General features: G+C 45.5%; 1 protein-coding gene across 3 annotated transcripts in view; it reads right to left on the bottom strand.

The window, feature by feature from the left end:
- CLSTN1 (calsyntenin 1) overlaps positions 1 to 11,381 on the bottom strand; it is a 58,447-nt gene extending 47,066 nt beyond the window's left edge. For 2 of the 3 annotated variants that reach the window (XM_081870883.1, XM_081870885.1), the window contains exon 1: positions 10,963 to 11,381. In XM_081870883.1, the coding sequence (XP_081727009.1) occupies positions 10,963 to 11,038 (76 nt within the window). In that variant the 5' untranslated portion in view covers positions 11,039 to 11,381. The remainder of the gene's footprint in view (positions 1 to 10,962) is intronic. The other variant, XM_081870884.1, reaches the window with a different exon arrangement.
- Between the last annotated feature and the right edge of the window lie 8,358 nt (positions 11,382 to 19,739).

The raw sequence follows: 19,739 nt of genomic DNA, 5'->3' as shown, positions 1-19,739 counted from the left end.
ATGGCTCTCTGGTTTTTACTGGCAATCAAGGTATGTTATTTCACTCCCTTGTGGTTGTTTTTGTCAATATGCAAGGGATAATCCTCCAGCAGCTTGCAAATCCTGCTTCGGGAATTGGATCCTGCTCTGTCAAGCTATCACATTCTTCCTCCACCAATGCCTCCTTTAGAAGGTCAAATATTCCTGGACCCTTATTCCTGGGTTAACACTTTGCTTAGCAGATCAAAGGCAGGGTACCTGTTTTTTGTGGAGAACCTTTACCACTGGCTGGTCAACCTTCCTTCCCATCCACCCAGATCCACATGCAGCTCCTCCTGGAAGTCTGATAATTTTTTCTCTTGGAAGCAAAAGCAGCTGGAAACCATCACTTGAGGAGCAAGCTTTCCACCCAGCCCTGCTCCACAGCTACCTGCATTCCTTGTTCCCAAGAAAGCTGGCCTTTTCCCACCACTGGCCAGCAGAGAGAAGTCTCCCCCACCCACACTATTTTGTTGGAGGGGGAGAATAGTCTGGGGCTCTAGGGAAAGTATACATGGGTCTTCTCCCAGCCACCATTTTATTCTTACCAGTAACACAGTGAGATGAGTTAGGCTATGTGCGTGGAACTGGCACAATGTCATCTAGTGAGATTCATTACAGAAGGGAGATTTGAACTTGGGTCTCCTTAGTTATTGTTGGCATCCTTCTGTCTGGAATGGAGTGTGCCTCCAGGCAAGGGGTGCATTATCAGCACCGATGTGACCTCCCTGGGGCAATATGTCTGGAGGGTCGGGGCTGCCTAGACCTCGGCCTCACTGATGTGGTCCAAAGGAAAGCATAGCAATACATTTCACACTAGCTTGGCTACAGGAAGGGACGCGGGTGGCGCTGTGGGTAAAAGCCTCAGCGCCTAGGGCTTGCCAATCAAAAGGTCGGCGGTTCAAATCCCCACGGTGGGGTGCGCTCCCGCTGCTCGGTCCCAGCGCCTGCCAACCTAGCAGTTCGAAAGCACCCCCGGGTGCAAGTAGATAAATAGGGACCGCTTACTTGCGGAAAGGTAAACGGCGTTTCCGTGTGCTGCGCTGGCTCGCCAGATGCAGCTTGTCATGCTGGCCACGTGACCCGGAAGTGTCTTCGGACAGCGATGGCCCCCGGCCTCTTGAGTGAGATGGGAGCACCAACCCCAGAGTCTGTCAAGACTGGCCCGTACGGGCAGGGGTACCTTTACCTTTACCTGGCTACAGGAGCTGCTGGAATGAGGAGTACATGGTGCCATCCAACCACCTCAGAGACTCCACCTCAGTACTAGCCCAGCATACTAACTACTATGCCAAACTGTCTTATCATCCTCTAGGGTGCCCTCCAATGCAGCACCCTCCAGGTGTCCCTAGGACTACAACTCCCTTCATCCCGGCTAACTGACCATGCCGACTGGGGCTAATAGATGTTGGAGTCCTACAACAATTGGAGACTCCACATTGGCTATCCCTGCTTTGGTGACTGGGAGGCTGCTATACATACCGCCCCCACCCCAATGTATCCCTGTTATAACTTAACTTTTTATTTAGCATTTTAGCTTTTTATTATGGATTTTAGTTATCAGCTGAGAACCAGTCTAAGTTGAAAAGTGGGGTGTGGCACACACACAATCCCCCCCATGTTGTAAAATCCTGCCCCCTTGCTTTCCCCTTTAACTTACAATTCTACCCTTTTATTTTAGATTTTTGATTAGCACAAGCAGCAAACTCAAGTCAAGGAAAGCAAGGACAGTCCAATTTTGCCCAACTAGCTTAAAATTGCCCCAAAATATCTTAATGCAGTTAGTTGCCAGGGCAAAAACACCTCAGCTTTATGGGAACAAGGACTTACCCATCAAATCACTGACTCCACGCACACAGGATTAGGCCACTGCCCAAGTCGGTTAAAAAGCGACTCCTACTACTATTAACACTTGGCTCAGAGAACAAGGGCATGGATAAGAGACCAGCTTACACCCACCCCGCGAAGAGATACTGATTATTACCTCTCCGCATTTTCTTCTGCTGTCACAGCTATTCTGAGCATCCCATCCAACGTTACTGGACAGGCAGAAGCACTGCCTGATCTAGTTCATCACAATGGATGCCCATATGCCATTCCAAGCTATGCATTGACAAAGTCAGGTCCTGTTTGTTGTCTTCCAATGATGTACACCCAGTTGGCCACTGTGAGAACAGATGGGGCACTGGTTCTAAACGCCATTGCCTGTCAGCCTTAGGGAGCAATCAAAAATTAAGCAGATGATATAAGATAGTCTATTGACTGAAAGTAAGGGCTCTTCTAAGACCCATATGGGTCAGTGGTGGGGAATCTTTTCAAATTCAAGGGCAACATTCCTTCAAGGGCAACCTTCCAAGAGCCACATACTAGTAGTGGGTGTGGCAAATGGATGCAGCACTCACCTTAGTGGCTTTTGTACTCACCCCCCCCCCATCCTGTCAAACAAGTGATAAAAAGTGTTTGTGGTTAAGATTAAGAAACCAGCCAACAGCGGAAACCGCATGAGTTGTTCATAGTCCACAATGACTTCCTGGGCATGACTAACAGACTAGCTTTTGGCCCCAGTCTGTGACGGAGAGAGCCTAAAAAGTAGAAACTGATGCCCATTCAGCTAAATCAGCAAACAGTTCCAGTGCCCTACCTAATCTATTAAATCACTGCTGAGCCATTTCAACATGTAGTGAATTATAAAATGACACTCACTTTTTAAAGTTTTGCACTGCCCATTAAAGCACCTGAAGGTTGAAACTGGTCTTCCACCCCATCAACAAACTTCTAAAAAATACATCTCAAAAACTTAATGTTTAAAGAAAAACACAGCTGAACACCTAAGTTCTAAAATTGGAATGGTATGGATAAAATTGGTTCCTGTGCAAAGAGGACATGCAATTCTCCCCCACCCCCCAACACATGAACACACACACACACACACACACTTGAAACATTTGATCAGCCTACCATGGGCTTAGCCAGGATTTATGTCAGGGGTGCAGGCTTTATGCTGGTGGGGGGGGGGCAGAATCTCAGTTAAGTATTTTTATTGATTTACTTGATTGGAGGGGCACCTACCTCCCCCTGGCTACACCCTTGCGGCCTATTCAGAAATATTTGCCTAAGAATGTTGTTGACGGCCTTGAAATACTTTTCTTTTTATCTCCTTTCCTTGCCTGCATTTTCCTTCCATTGAAAGTAAGATGAGCCCGTGGTGTAATTTTGATATATATTTTCTTCTTTCCCAGTAAGCATCCTATCCCAAGCACCTCTCTCTGATCCCTCTTTCTTCTGCTTTTGCATGAAAGTTATCGGTGAATCTTGGGATTATATCCAACTATGTTTTTACTTGGAACAAATCCATGGAAATTAATGGATCTAAATTTTGTATATTAATTTCAATTGGACTACTCAGAGCAGGACTAGCATTGGATACTCAGCCAAATTGGGCAAAAAGATCCTTCAGTGCTGGAGGTTGGACTAGATCAGGCCCTCCCAAACTTGAATCTCCAGTTGATTTTTGACTACAACACCCATCATCCCTAGCTAGCAGAACCAGTGGTCAGGGATTATGGGAATTGTAGTCCAAAAACAGCTGGAGACACCCCCCCAAGTTTGGGAAACCCTGAACTAGAGGATCCTCAAGGTCCCTTCCAACTCTACAATTATATGATTCTACACAACATAATGCTTCATACTGCAATGTCTATAGCTGAAAGACAAAAATCATTTAATGCAAAGGTATTCAATGAAGCTCATTACACAGCCATGGAAATAATCCAAGACCTGTTCGCTTAGTCACCCATAGCAAATAAAGAGTCCCTGCCAGGCAACCAAGCAGTGATTGCTTGAGGAGTGTTGTCTCCTTCATGTTTCCTACCCCCATATGACACAAGTGAGTTGAAAAATATATTTCTGCATTGGGCTCTGCAAAAGGTAGCTTTGGCTTTATTGTATGTCTCATGGGGACAGATTTCTGTGCATATATATCCCTCCAGATTGTCCCCTTTAACGTGCAGTTTGAAAGAAGTTTCCCAGGCCAAACAAAAGCATTCTCCTACCGTATTCATGCTGTGCTAACAAATGGAGGACTGAAAGAGCAGAAACAAAAAGAAGCAAACCTGAGTAGAGCTGCTTTCATCACCACAAAGCAGCTAACAGTGAGAAGCATTGTCCATTTTAAAAGCACAAAGGGCCCTGCCAGTAATTTAGATCCAGCATCTTCACAACATTCTTCAACAATGCAACAGACAGGGGAAAGTGTTACTGATTTTGAAAATGGAAGCTCTCAGGTAGATGTACAGCCCTCCTCCAACTTGGTCTCTCCAGATATTTTGGGCGACAATTCATCAGCCTCTGGTTGGTAGTCTAAAACATCTGGAGGGCACCAAGTTGGTGAAGGCTTATATAAAATATAAAAAAGAAAATTACTATAAAAACCCCTCCTTGTCGGATTGGAAACCATGAGCTCTTTGCTAGTTCTGTGTAAGTTAGTTACTAGGATTGAAAAGCAACACACACATTTTCATGCCTCCAGCTCTCCACAGCATCCTGGACATAGCTATAAATATATGTGGATACCATTGCCGGATTAGGCCAAGGGCCCATCTAGTTCATCAGCCTGTTCTTACAGAGGCCAGTAAGATGCCCTTTTGGAAACCCGCAAGCAGGACCTGAACACAGGAGCCCTCTCGTTTCCAGAAACTGGTATTCAGAAGCATCATTGCCTCTGACCATAGAAACAAAGGCCTGCGTTCATACAAGAATATGAATTAATCTGTTTGGCTTTAAATAAGCCAAGTAAACCTCCAAAACCAGACATCTAGGAAAAGCATAGGTAGCTGCCTTCTACCGAGTCACAGCCTTGGTCCATCTGGCTTAGTATTGCCTACACTGACAGGCAGTGGCTCTCCAGGGTTTCAGGCAGTGTTCTCTCCCTGCGCAACTTGGGAGATGCCAAGGATTGAATGTGGGATCTTCTGCTCTACCACTGAGCTACAGCCCTTCCAAAATATCCTTCTGAAATATTAGAGCCTTTCCAGATGATGGCAGCCATATGAAAACAGTGATAAACCACACTATGCTAAATGGGAAACCAGAGACTGTCACCAAAGAAAATCCTTGCAGCCTTTGCAGCAATAGCGCTTCCATCACTTCCGGGTTCGCAATAAATAGCACAGCCAATTGAGAAAGGCAACTGCCATCTGGCCACATTTAAAGTCAGGCTATAAAAACTCAGCAACTGTGCTCTATTTCAAGTATATATAAAATCAGCCATAGGAAAAGAAACATTTACATTTTAACAGCAAAATAACTCCCAAATCACATTTTTGGAAATTTGAACCAAACAAGCAAGAAAAAGCCAGATATAGGACAATGCAGCTTCAAGGTACATTATCTACAGATGAGCAATAAGGCAGACAAAAAGAGCACACAATCCTATCACAGTTGCCCACATATACCTATTGCTAGTCATTTGTGACACACTGTTCATCTCTATCAACTCTCCTGTACAGAATACAACACTAACAGCAAATCACAGGACATTCATCTTTACATATATGTCTAAGCATATTGCTAGGGGTGAAAACTTGCATAGAACTGAGCTGTAAAATTGTTTTAAGAATATACCAAGGGGACAGCAGTTGTCCCAGAGTTGCAAATAAATCCAAGAAGTTTACTAGTCCACAATAAACCCTTACTAGCCCCAAACATAGGCTTGATACAGTTTTCCACTGGCTACTATGGAACGCTTCTTTCAAGTTTAATTTCAGAGAGGGGAGGTATGAGAGGACAGGAGCCCATGGGTGCTAAGGAAGGCCTTTTGGGGCAATTATGCACCCATGAGCGCTGTGTTGGCAACCCATGGCATAAATCAATATGCAATGGGGCAGTACTAAACTTCCCCACTCCCTTACTAAAGCTTTCCCACCTAGTTATCAGTAGGAAATTGTTGGTGATTTCCAGTGGCTGTTTACTTGTCCATGTTATTCCAAATTAACACGGTATGAGTGATCATGATCATGTGCATATCACATTATTAGAGTGTGTCCTTCTGGCATAAGATGCTCAACCTAAGGTCATTTCTCATCTGTCCCAGGTTCACTCCTCAATGGCATTTACAGACAGGACCGGGAAACTCCCCTTGTCCAAAAACACTGGAGAGAGCTGCTGCCAGTCAGTGCAGACAATACTGCGCTAGAAGGACGATGAGCTGACTCAGTATTAGGCAGCTTCTTGGGTTCCTATTTAAAATAAGCCCTTTAATTCAAAAATATGGGGACTGAAATCTTGCTTTTTAAGGAAGGAGGCATAATTCAGTAGTGCAGCAATATCTTTGCATGCAGAATGTATCAGGTTCAATCTGCAGCAACTTCAGGGGGGGGCTGGAAATGTGCCTTTGTCTGAAACTGTGAAAAGCTGCTGCCAGTCAGAATAGAGCAGGCTTCCTCAAACCTGGCCCTCCAGATGTTTTTGGCCTACAATTCCCATGATCCCTAGCTAAAAGGATCAGTGGTCAGGGATGATGGGAATTGTAGTCTCAAAAACATCTGGAGGGCCGAGTTTGAGGAAGCCTGGAATAGAGGATACTGAGCTAGATGGACCAGTGGTCTTGTTCAGTATTAGTCAGCTTCCTATGTTCTTAGATATGAAGAACAGGAAGCACCATAAAGACCAACATGTTTATTGTGACATAAACTTTTGTGGACTAGAGTCCACTGATCCAATAGAAAACATGCATGGTAATAAACATGTTATGTCTTCAAGATGTCAGAAGACTTTACTGTGTTGTTCTTACGTTGCAACACACCAACCCTCTGGAAATAGCTACAGTGAATGAAATTTAAGAGACAAGCACAGTTGTGAATCCATTGGGATGAAAGCTAAACATTTCCACAGATGACTGAAAGGTTCAGTTTTTATCAGCAAAATACCCCAACATCACCTGTACCATCTTAAAAATAAATCAGTTTGAAGTCAAATGGGTTGTGTCCCATGTTAGTCCTACTCTGCGTAGACCCATTGAAATTTAGACATGACTAAGTTAAACTTCAATGGGTCTACTCTGAGTAGGACTTAGTGAAATGCATGTCTATAAAAACATTTTAAATGGCACACATTTTAAACAGCAATTAAGCCATCTCACAATATGATTGGGGGGAGTTCCAGCTCCACATTTAGGGAAAGAAACATTTGCAATCCCAGAAACGCAATCTGCAATGCGTCCTTACTTCCCAGCTCAAGGCCCAGCGATAACACAAGAGCTGCAAAAGGTTAAACAGCTAGAAAGGTGTGAGAAGGGATTGTGTTTGCTTTAAATGACATAAAGCACTCTCAATGAAATTGCAGCGGTTTAAGGTTCCCAGAGATTCAGTAAGGTGTCCAATTCTCTGCATCTATTCACAGCTGACGATCAAAAAACCAATTCCACCATCTAAAATACCATCGCTGCTTGGAAAGGGGTGGGGAGGGAATCATACTCTCAACAGAGAAAGAGCTTTTGCAAGCCTAGAGACAGACAGTATTTACACCATTGTTAATCTCATCAGATTGGTCCAGTTTAACCTTGCCTTGCCACAAGCAACAACGCTGTCTCTTATCATCAAAGGGACAAACAGAAGTCTAGTTGGGAAATAATTTGCGGTGTGTGAGAGAAATGATTTGCATGACAAAAACAAAGAAAGTGTGTGCCCGCAGAGAGCTGCTGCGGACTCCCTCCCCCCACTCACAAGCAGTGCCATTATACCCCCCACATTCCATTCCTCCCTGCTAACCCAGATTATGAGCCAAAGTGGGCAGCGGAGGACACAGCCTGGACAGCCAGAATCGCCCACCAGATAAAAACACTGGCAGTCTCTCTATCTGGGGAGTAAGCAGGTTTTCTTTCCATCTCCAACATGATCAGGTTGCCCTATGGAATTTTTTCCTCACTGCTGGAAAAAAGGAGGGAGGGGATTATACCAAAGCAAAACAAAGCAAGAGGGAGGGGGGCACTGCAGGCACTGTGTAAACATTCTCTGAGTGCCCTGTAGGCCAGCATATATAGGGGGCACATTTCTGTCACCTTCTAGAACCCATACATAAGCTTCCTCCATCTGTTCCATACGGCACCGTATAGACTTGAAGGGATAAGAAGCCCATCACCACCAAGGACACTGCTATTTCCTTCCCCATTTGCACTCTGATCCAGATACACAGAGCATATGATTTGGGAACGTGATTAAGCCTTGTTAAATCCCTATAGGGGAAAGGAGCTCAACATACAGGAATGCAAGGGGGGGTGGCATAGGGTGGTATAAAAGAGGCATCACTGGAGAAAAGAGTGATAGATGGACTTAACCTCAGAGATAGATTCATGGGCACAGGCGATTAAATTGTAAAACTACAGAGTGAGGAAGGCTATCCATCATCCCCTTTCTTGAGGGGGGAAATAGTGCCCCCACACACTAGAAAGATGTATCCTCTTAAAAGAGTGAAAAGGTAGGAGGAGCGATCTTCCTAAGCCCCCCACCTCTTATCAAAAGATGCCCTTGCATGAAGGACTCCACACCTCCAAAGTCAGATATATGGAGGGAAACAATTCCTTTGGCAGGGTCCGGAGACTGGGTCCTTCAAACACATGTGCCTTTCTGAGATGGTTTAAAACCAGGGGAGAGGGAGGAACAGAGGAGGCAGAGAATAGCTTTTATACAGAATGTGGAAAGGCCAATGGTGGTCCAGAAAGTACATTTGGATGTAAGAGCATGGGGTGGTGGACAGAATACTAATAATTAATAAGCACAGTGGGAAGGCAAACATTGGGGGGGCAGAGATGTAGGAAGTACAGGCCCCCTAAGAGGAAAGCTACAGGAAACAGCTTCAAAAAGACAGGCTGACAAATGCATGTTCGAAGAGCCATACTTAGAGGTGTCCCTGAAGTGGGGTGGGCAGTGTAAGGTAACTATCCTGTCCGTAGGAAGCTGCTGGTTTGGGGGTCTGGGAGAGTGCTTTAGAAAGGGGAAGAGTAAAAGAAACAGGCAAGTGTCTGTATGAAAAAGGTATTTGTGGGTTTAGGAAGTCTGTTTATCTATGTGTGCTTAAGGGAGTGAAATGGACAAGTGGAGAAATACCTGCATTTGGATTTACTGCTAATGGCATGTTGGTGTTTCCTACATAAATACTATGTTAAAAAGAGGGGAGGTATTCTACTTAGATGGGAGGAGGTATTGCTATGAGGTGGGGGACATGGGATGAAATGGAAAGGGAATCAAACCCGCCCCCCCCAAAAAATACAAGAAAGTGAGTGCATGTATGGAAAAGGGAGTATTGGGTGTATTGTGAAACAACAATGCTATATTCTTAATATAAGGAGGGATGTAGTGCAGTAGGGTTACATCATTTATTAAATAATGGAATGTTATAATATCCTTGTTAAAAAGGGACTATTAATGATGCACTTTACAGTATTATAATGGACAATATAAGTACAAGGATAAAATATTGCATTATCAAACAATGCAATATTAAGCACTATACTCTATTAGGTTCCTCTCTTCAGTCAGAAAACTATTAATACCTAAGTACTTTAAATATATACTTTATAAATTATTCATTTTATTAATATATTTCTATTATTAAACAGCTGTGGAAGATTACATATAAAAGTATGAATATGCAACAGTGTCTATATCACTACTAAACAAAGCAATACTAAAATATCTTTATATTAATGGCTGCAATATTAACGTGTACATTCATACATATACATACATACATACATACATACATACTGTACACACAACCATTGTATTTATACATACAGTATTACATCAGATATTATATATTACACACCTAATCCTATATATATCCACTCAGAAGTACATTGCACTGACTTCCATGGGGCTTAGGATGAATATCCATCTTAAACGCATACACACCTATGAAAGCATACTGCAATAATAAAGATATATAACATTATCAAATCATACAATATTTATACTATGCACTGTCAGACAACTGCACTTTACAGAAAAGGATCCTTTAAAAATGCAGCAAGATCTAATAAATAAGAACACTGGGTGATATTCACACAGGGTACACTCATAGGAGACCCACTGAAATTAATGAACCTAAATTGCCCATGTTCACTAACTTCAACGGGTCTACTCCAAGTCAGACTAACGTGAAATGCCACCCGCTGTTATCATATTGTGTGCTGCAATAAGCATCCCAACACAGTTAAACAGACATCTTCCCATTAGGAATACAAAATGAGGCTAACAAATAATTACAATACTGCATGTGCAAAAAAAGGGACCCAGTACTGTTTCAAGGCGGTTCTCCTAACGCAAATACAGCAAAACACAACACATGAATAAACCACCACCACCAATAAAACAAACAAGCCAGCAAATCACGATATTGCACAGCGCGGTAAGTGACCCACAGTAGGTTCTAAAGAGCAATGCAATCGCAGCGCAGGCACAACAAACGAAGCAGCAGCATCACCTTCGTCGTCCTTATTGATCCTTTCCATACCAATGCTACGTTATTCATCATCATCATTATTGCAACGTCACTGTTATCTATATTAGGGCAACGCAAATCTTTATATGCACATATACATGCGTGCATAAAAGCACGCATACCTGTATCTGTCCGTATACAGAAAACGCGCGCCCAAACACACATACGCGTCTATCTACATATGCATATGGATAGACATTTCTGCAATAAAAAGGGAAAACGCAAGCACTGTTACGAAGGTCTCCTTGGCAAGGCAAGCGCAGCACCGTGCCTAAGGTGCTATCAGTTAAGTGCAAAGCTAAGGCGTTATCTTCCTATGGCACTAACGGGGTGGGGTGGCTGGAGACCTGGACATCCCAACATATTTTTTTAAAATTTATCCCACACATACACACAATATTAATTGCTGTTTTCCTCCCCCACCCTCCCCTCCGCCTCCTGGCTCACCTCGGGCAGCGCGGACCCGTCCGCAGAGCAGCGCAGCCAGGAGGAGGCAGGCGGGCGCCAGCCGGGAGGGCAGCATCTCTGCTAGGCCGGGAAGGCGCTTCTCCGCCTCGCCTCCTCCTCCTTCTCCTCCCCGGCGCCCCCCGACCGACCCCCCGTTGAGGGGGAGGGCAAAAAAAAAAGGGGGCTAAAGGAAACGGGGGGCGGGTATTAGCGATACTAATAACGACACATTAATAAAGAATAGCAACGGTAGTAATAAATAAAAAGGGTGAGGGGGTGTCCGGGGGCGGAAAATAAAAGGGAAGGGAGTCAGCCGTTCCTCTCAGCCCAGCCCGGCCGCCGCGTCTTCTCTTCCTCCTCCTCCTCCTCCTCAGCCCGGCGCTGGCTCCGCTGGCTCGCGAACTAAGATGGCGGCCCGCTCCGCTCCCTTTCGCCGCTCCCTCCCGCACCGGTTGCCAGGCGACGGAGCGGGGGAAGGAACCAACTGGGAGGGGAAAGGAGGGTGGTGAGGCGGAGGGGGAGGAGATACCATCGGGCGGAGTGGTGGAGGGGGGAGGAAAGGCAGAGGCTGAAGGAGCAGCCTAAGCCGGGGAGAGGGGAATGGGAGGAGAAACCGTGATTTCACACGCACACACGCTGGAGGAGGAGAATAGAATCGTGGGGTGGTAGCGTTGGAAAGGGTCCTGTGGGTCATCCATTCCAGCCCCCTGCAATGCAGCAATCTTTGAGCCCAACGTAGAGCTCCCTTCCAGCTCTACACTTCTATGACTGGAGGAATCATTTTGCTGGGAGATCTCAGGCGCAGGTGAAAAGCAAAAAAGGAAAAAAAAGGGGGGGGGGCGTGGAGCTGAACTGCGGAACTGTCTGCAGCAGGAGGCAGTGATGGCCGTTGGCCACCTGAACCAATAACTTTAGAAGAGAATTCATGGGGGGTCATAGCTGTCAAATTTCAGATTTGAAAATGAGGGATCAGCAGCCTGGAAAATAAGGGGTCAGCAGCCTCACCTGTCCCGGGGACAGTCTACGGGATATCTAACAATCCGAGATAGCAGCGGGAAGCAGTGGGAAACGGTGCTGGAAAATAATAATAATAATAATAATAATAATAATAATAATAATAATAATAAAAACTCCAGGCGGCTTCCAATCAAGTGTTAAAAACAATACAGCATTGAATATTTAAAACTTCCCTGAACAGGGCTTCCTTCAGATGTCTTTTAAAGAGAAGATAGCTGCTTATTTCCTTCACATCTGAAGGGAGGGTGTTCCACGGGGCGGGCACCACTACTGAGAAGGCCCTCTGTCTGGTTCCCTGTAACTTGGCTTCTCACAATGAGGGAACCGCCAGAAGGTCCTCGGCGCTGGATCTCAGTGTCCAGGCTGAACGATGGGGGTGGAGATGATCCTTCAGGTATACAGGACCGCAACCGTTTAGGGCTTTAAAGGTCAGCACCAACACTTTGAATTGTGCTCAGAAACGTACTGGGAGCCAATGCAGATCTCTCAGGACCAGTGTTATGTGGTCCCGGCGGCCACTCCCAGTCACCAGTCTAGCTGCCGCATTCTGGATTAATTGCAGTTTCCAAGTCACCTTCAAAGGTAGCCCCACGTAGAGCGTATTGCAGTAATCTAAGCGGGAGATAACTAGAGCATGCACCACTCTGGCAAGACAGTCCGCAGGCAGGTAGGGTCTCAGCCTGCATACCAGGTGGAGCTAGTAGACAGCTGCCCTGGACACAGAATTAACCTGCGCCTCCATGGACAGCTGCGAGTCCAAAATGACTCCCAGGCTGCACATCTGGTCCTTCAGGGGCACAGTTACCCCATTCAGGATCAGGGAGTCCCCCACACCCGCCTGTCCCCAAAAAACAGTACTTCTGTCTTGTCAGGATTCAACCTCAATCTGTTAGCCGCCATCCATCCTCCAACCGCCTCCAGACACCCACATAAGGGAATTTCCTGCAAAAAAAGGGAAGGTTGACAGCTATGTGGGGGGGTGAGGTTATTGATGGCTGATAGCTGCAGTGGCTGAGCTCTGCCCCACAGCTGGAGGCAGTCAAGCTTCTGAATACCAATTGCTGGAAGCTGCAAGAAGGGAGGGTGCTCTCGTGCTCGGGTCCCAGTTGCTGGTTCCCCACAGGCATAATATGGGTGGCCACTGTGAGAACAGGATGCTGGACTAGAAGGACCGCCAGCCTGACCCAGCAGGCTCTGCAGGGTTGTTGTTGCTTTAAAAAGAGGCATTCACCCTGCCCCACCCCCTCCTTACATTAAAGTGATGCTAGTCCTGCTCAGAGTAGACACATTGAAGTTAATGGCATGTAGCCAATCTATACTCTTTCTGTACCTACAGTGAGGGAAGGAAGGGGGTGTATGATTATTATTCTTACAATTACAAAGAAATTGCAATCTTTATATAGCCGATAAAAACATGGAAAACGGGGTGGGGGGAAAGAGAGACGCTGATGGGCATGGCCTGATTTAGGACCATTAGTTTCTATGGGTCTACTCTGAGTAGGATTTTAATCGCAGACAACCCACTGTGAGTGCTGCCCCCCAACTGGAGAACCAAGGAACTGAGCTTCTGAGAATTTGGGAATCCAAGCTTGGGTCTTTGCATGTGTTATAAGAATTTAAAGGTCTCAAATATAGAATAAATATTCATAAATGCACACATACCGAAATATATGAGCCATGTGATAGTATGGGAGAGCACTCCTGTAGCCATTTTGACTCTCCCAATGACCTCAAATATTCCTCTGCAGTAAGGGAGTCAAATGGGGAAAGCCTTCCCATTGCCTTTTTGCTTGCAAATCCTGTCTTAAGGGCATATTTGTGTATGAATAGGGTGAGCCTGTGACCTGGATTCAGGAATTAAAGCATTAGCATCACAAAAGAATGGCCAGGGTGCCCAGGTAATGCAATCAGTGACCATTATCAGGTATCCTGGCAGACAGGATTTCTGGTGTAGACCCCCTCCTTCTGTGATGTATGTATGATGTTTTAGGGGGGTGGTCTTGGGCTACAGGGTGGGCAATTTCAAAAATCTACATAAGGGCTTGCCACCATTGTTGAGGGTTTTCCTCCCTTCTGCATGTGGTGAGTGGGGACCCTGTTGCAACTGTTTGTTTCCTTTAATAAAGATCAGGCTTACTATCCACTTTGCTTCTCAATATACTCTGGTTGGCCTCTGTTTTATCCTACCGATAAGGAACCCATTTAAGGACTCTATACAGGCTCCGGAATACTCCATAAGGGAAAGGGAGCAGGTTCCCCCCCCCCTTATAACACATTAAAACAACTTTGTTTTTATTCATAAGTCCCACTTGAGTTCAAAGGGATATAGGATTGTGATATTACAGTTGTAGATCTACCTGGGGTAGACCCATTGAAATCAATAGGCATGACTAAATGAGGTCCTTGCTATTTTCAACGGGTTTACTGTGAGCAGGACTTAGTGGGAGAGCCACTGCCAAGTGCAGACAGTTCTGAGCTAGATGGACTAACGGTCTGACTTGGAGTCAACTGACTTTCCGTGTTCCAGAATGGTTGTGGGAGAAACCACAACAAAAGTGCTCACATCCCACTCTACCTAGAAGATGAAAAATGCCCCTTCTAGACCTTTGGCTCTATTATATCTTTGAGCAAATCTCTGCATTTTCAGAGCAATGCACATTTCATTTCAATAACCTCACATTTCAGTTGTGTTGTGTTGCATTCTAGCAGGTCAAGTTCATAATAATAATAATACAACAACAACAACAACAACAATAATAATAATAATAATAATGCTGCAATATTTCCTCCCATTTGCACACTGTCTGGAATGGAGCAGAAGGGGCACTATCAACAAGAAATTCCAATGTCTCCATCCATTTTGCATGCCCTTGCAAGACCACGTGGGGTTTGCTTTGATTGAAAGGCAGGAGGGGAGGGAAGAGGGAGGCAGAATAGCACATAGCAACTGATGCACTTTCCACTGAGCACAGCTTGTGTGTGAAAAGTGCACACAGGGGTGCCCGAAGAGGAGACAGCTGATTGCAAATCACAATTGCGTTCCAAAACTCTTTATTGGGTTAGTGAAGGATCGCAGGGAATACTGGAAGACACACACAGTGACATCTCACGTTGCATTGTGCAGAATTTCCCAGCGGAACGCAACCCTTGCTGCAAAGGGTTCATTGCACACACACCACAAACTTAAAGGCCCCCCCCCAAAAAAAACCCTTTGAGATTAATCTTGGGGAGTGTAGCTTGTGAAGGATGTTGGGAATTGCAGCTCAGTGAGGGGTAGACTACTGATCACAGGTCACTCGCTCCCTCTCAGCTTCCTCACAGGGTTGTAGTGACAATAAAATGGCAGAGGGAATAATGTGTTATTGAGTTATAATGTCCGTTTATGTTTATGAATACGTGTTTGTCCTCAGCCCTATGCCCACAAGAAGTTCTTGAGATGAGCAGAAGAAATATAGTATCTGAATGTCATAGCATGTACAGTTGACAGCAGCTCTCCAAAGTTTCATATAGGGGATATTCCCAGCCCCTCTTGAAGATGCTGGGGATTGAGCCTAGGGCCTTCTGCATGCAGAGCAGCTGCTCTACCGCTGAGTTGTGGCTTTTCCTCTAAAAGTTAAGTAAGGTCATATCCGCACAACACACATTTAAAGCACTCTTATACCACTCTAGCGGTTTGTAAACAGTATCGAGAGTGGTTAGGAGATCTTTCGCAGAACTATAATTCCTGGCACCCTTAACAAGAAAGAAAAGTCACAAGTCAGGGATGAGCAGCCAAGGGATGGAGGGCTGAGGAGCAGCCCAGAAGACTGTAAATAAGTAGCACCCTTATCTGTCCCCCTCCCTTTTTTTCTTTTGCTGGGGGGTAGTGGCTGAATTTATGACTAGCTAAGAACCGAAGAAAGGGACGCGGGTGGCGCTGTGGTCCACTGAGCCTAGGGCTCACCGATCAGAAGGTCAGCGGTTCGAATCCCCACGACGGGATGAGCTCCTGTTGCTCGGTCCCTGCTCCTGCCCACCTAGCAGTTCAAAAGCACGACAAAGTGCAAGTAGATAAATAGGTACCACTCCAGCGGGAAGGTAAATGGCATTTCCATGCACTGCTCTGGTTCACCAGAAGCAACTTAGTCATTCTGGCCATATGACCCGGAAGCTGTCTGCGGGCAAATGCCGGCTCCCTCGGCCTGTAGAGCCAGATGAGCGCGCAACCCCAGAGCCATCTACGACTGGGCCTAACGGTCAGGGGTACCTTTACCTTCAAGAACCTAAGAAGAGTCTGGCTGCTGTATCAGACTAATGTCCCACCTGGTCCAGCCCAGCATTCCCTTCTCATCATAGCCAACCAAATGCCCCAATGGGAAGCTCACAAGCAGGATCTTCCGATGCTTTTTATCATGGAGAGTTATCACTGGCTGTGGGCCAGTGTATAGAGAACCATAGAATTGTAGAGCTGGAAGGGACCACAAGGGTCACCTAGTCCAGCCCCCTGCAATGCAGGAATCTTTTTGCCCAACGTGGATCTCGAACTCACAACCTTGAGATCAAGAGTCTCCTGCTCAGCTGACTGAGGCTGTGGAAGAGGTTGGTCCTAGAGAATACAGAAGCTGATCATTCTTGATTTATACTGTGCTACCCTCAGTTTTTATTTATTTGTTGCATTCCGGTCCTGCCTGTCTTCTGTTAGAACCTTAATGGGTGATGTAGCTAAGAAAAGTCCTCTTGCCTAGTAACCTGTTTTCACAGTGACCAACTAGGTGCCCATGATGTAAAGCCTGCAAGCAGGATTTGAATTAACAACACTCTCCCCATTTCTGATTTCCCAGCAACTGGTATTCTGAGGCACAACACCTCTGGCAGTGGAAGTAGAATGTGGGCATTGTGGCTAGTAGTCAACGGTAGCACTGTTTGTTTGTTTATTTCTATCCCACCTTTCCCCCCCAAAGAGCTCAAAGGTGGTGGACACGGTTTCTCCCGCTCCTCATTTAATCCTCCACAACAACCCTGTGAGGTGGGCCAGGCTGAGAGAAAGCAACTGGCCCAAAGTCACACCCAGTGAGCTTCATGGCAGATTGGGGGATTCGAACCCCGGTCTGCCGGGTTGTAGTCTAACAATCTAACCCCTGCCTCCCCCTCCATGAATTTGTTTAATCCTCTTTTAAAGCCGTTTTTGAGGCGGTACTGCAGCAGAAGGTATGGAATGAAATGCATTGTGCCGGCAGGCAACCAAAAATTCAGTGTTATTGAGACTCAGGCCTGGGCTGTATTAGTAGGAAACCATCTTGTTCTTTCACACTCTGCCATCACCAAGCTCACATCAATAATTAAGGTGTCTACAACTTGTTCATTAGCAAATAAGCTCTTTGTCTCCCCGTCTTCTGTAACAATTGTCTAATGAGGTGCCAAAGGAGGCAGGAGGGAGAGAGAGAGAGAGAGAGGGAGAGAGACTCAGTTAGGCTTGATATCTAGAGACCAACATCCACCTTCCCCCCCTTTTTTCCTCCCTGATTGGATGCCGCAAAGCGAGCAGGCCGAGATTATTTTTAGAGCAGCGAAATTATTTGCCACCCTTTTCCCCCCTTTCCACAAGCACACACCTACGAGCTGTTTCTCTCCCCATGCTAAATAAATAAATAAATAAATAAATAAATAAATAATGCAGAATATGCTTTGGAGCCTCTGGGATATTATTGTTTCCAGTCGGAGTTTTATTTTTAAATTTGTCACGTGCTGCTTTCCTTGCACTGGGGAATGGCAGATGGGCCCCAGGCAAACTTTTTATTTTTATTTTTTTTAAAAAGAAATCAATATAACAGATAACTTCCTGTGGCTGTCCTCCCAAAGTATCTCGCCCTCCAGTGAAAAATAGAGCATTTTTAAAACAAAGCAAAGGGAAAGGGAAAGGGTGTTGCTCTGGTCCTATCCATGCTAAGTCTGGGTCTTGCTGCTTTCTTGATGGAATGCAGAGGAGCCAGTCAAAGGGAATATCATTTAGGTCTGTTGATTTATTTACCAGCGTGCATAGCTCAATTTGCCATGCAGATGCTCCCTGAAGGTGCTGAGTGCATTTCAAATAAGAAATAATACAAAATGGAAAGCTGCAAAAAGAAAGGGTTTTGTTTTTTACAAAGAAGGGATCACCAGATAAAATCTATATCGAAACAGCAACAAAACAAGCTGCTTAAAAAACAACAACCCCAAAACTCTTTGCAAAAAATAACGTAAGAAGAGTTTGGCAGCTGGATTAGGCCAGTGGCCCATCTAGTACAGCATCCTGTTCCCACAGTGGCCAATCAGATGGCTCTGGGAAGCTCAAAACCTGAACCTGGGTGCAACAGCAACTCGTTATTCAGAGGGATATTGTGTGTCGATGTGGAGGTAGCCTTTGGGTTGTCAATAATGTTCTCTCTACTCAGAGCAGACCCATTGAAATCAATGGACATGATTAACTTAAATTCTGATTTAAACACGTCTACTATGAGTAGGGTATGGGACGCGGGTGGCGCTGTGGGCTAAACCACAGAGCCAAGGACTTGCCGATCTGAAGGTCGGCGGTTCGAATCCATGCGACGGGGTGAGCTCCCGTTGCTCGGTCCCTGCTCCTGTCAACCTAGCAGTTTGAAAGCACATCAAAGTGCAAGTAGATAAATAGGTACCGCTCCGGCGGGAAGGTAAACGGTGTTTCCGTGTGCTGCTCTGGTTCAGCGGCTTAGTCATGCTGGCCACATGACCCAGAAGCTGTACGCCGGCTCCCTTGGCCAATAAAGCGAGATGAGCGCCGCAACCCCAGAGTCATCTACAACTGGGCCTAATGGTCAGGGGTCCCTTTACCTTTACTCTGAGTAGGGTAGCTGGCAGGTCTCAAACCTTCAAGGAGTTAGCGACTTCCCTTGCATGCGAAGACTGGCTCTGGCAGGATGAGAACAGAAATCATGCGGCGGCAGCGGGAGGCCCCATTAGCTAAAGTGGTACCTCAGGTTAAGAAGAACAGTTTCAGTTAAGAACAGACCTCCAGAACGAATTAAGTTATTAACCCGAGGTACCACTGCAGTTATAATCCTTACACCATGTATAGGGAATCTCAAGCCCAAAGGCTGAGTGCAGCTCTCCAGATCTGTCTGTTTGGCCATGCCCTCCTCTCCCCAACCATACCCATCTGCTTTATTCATACCCTTCTGGAGTGTTTTTGCCTGGCTGGAAGGTATCCTTGGACTTTTGCTTCTCATGGGTGTGCTCCTGACTGATTAAATTTTCATTTTATCTCACATATTTGGCTCTCAGGCCGTGGTTCACAACAGAAGCGGAACATACTGCCATCAAACATAAAAATCATAAAACGATAAACAAGAGCAAGGAGTTTTAAAAGCACAAAACCAGAAGAAATTAAATTAAAAGGTTTTTTCAAAAGGCCTGGGGACAATAAAAGAGTCTTCCTTTGGTGCTGAAATGATATCAAAGTGGGCACCAGACTTCTCTTTACTAAGGTCTTTGGAAGGTTTCAGTTTATGGACAATTCTGGTTTCATCCTCTGCTTTTCTTGATTTATACTGGACAGCTGATGTGCCTTCCTTTATTTCTGCTTTTGTGCTGGCCTCAAAAAATTGACGCAAGCGAGCTTGAAGAAGAAGAGTAGTTTGGATTTGATATCCTGCCTTTCACTCCCTTGAAGGAGTCTCAAAGCGGCTAACATTCTCCTTTCCCTTCCTCCCCCACAACAAACACTCTGTGAGGTGAGTGGGGCTGAGACTTCAGAGAAGTGTGACTGG

This window comes from Podarcis erhardii (assembly GCF_964252035.2).
Source record: "Podarcis erhardii genome assembly, chromosome: 7".
NCBI classification, from domain to species: domain Eukaryota; kingdom Metazoa; phylum Chordata; class Lepidosauria; order Squamata; family Lacertidae; genus Podarcis; species Podarcis erhardii.
This window is presented reverse-complemented; position numbering and strand designations above follow the sequence as displayed.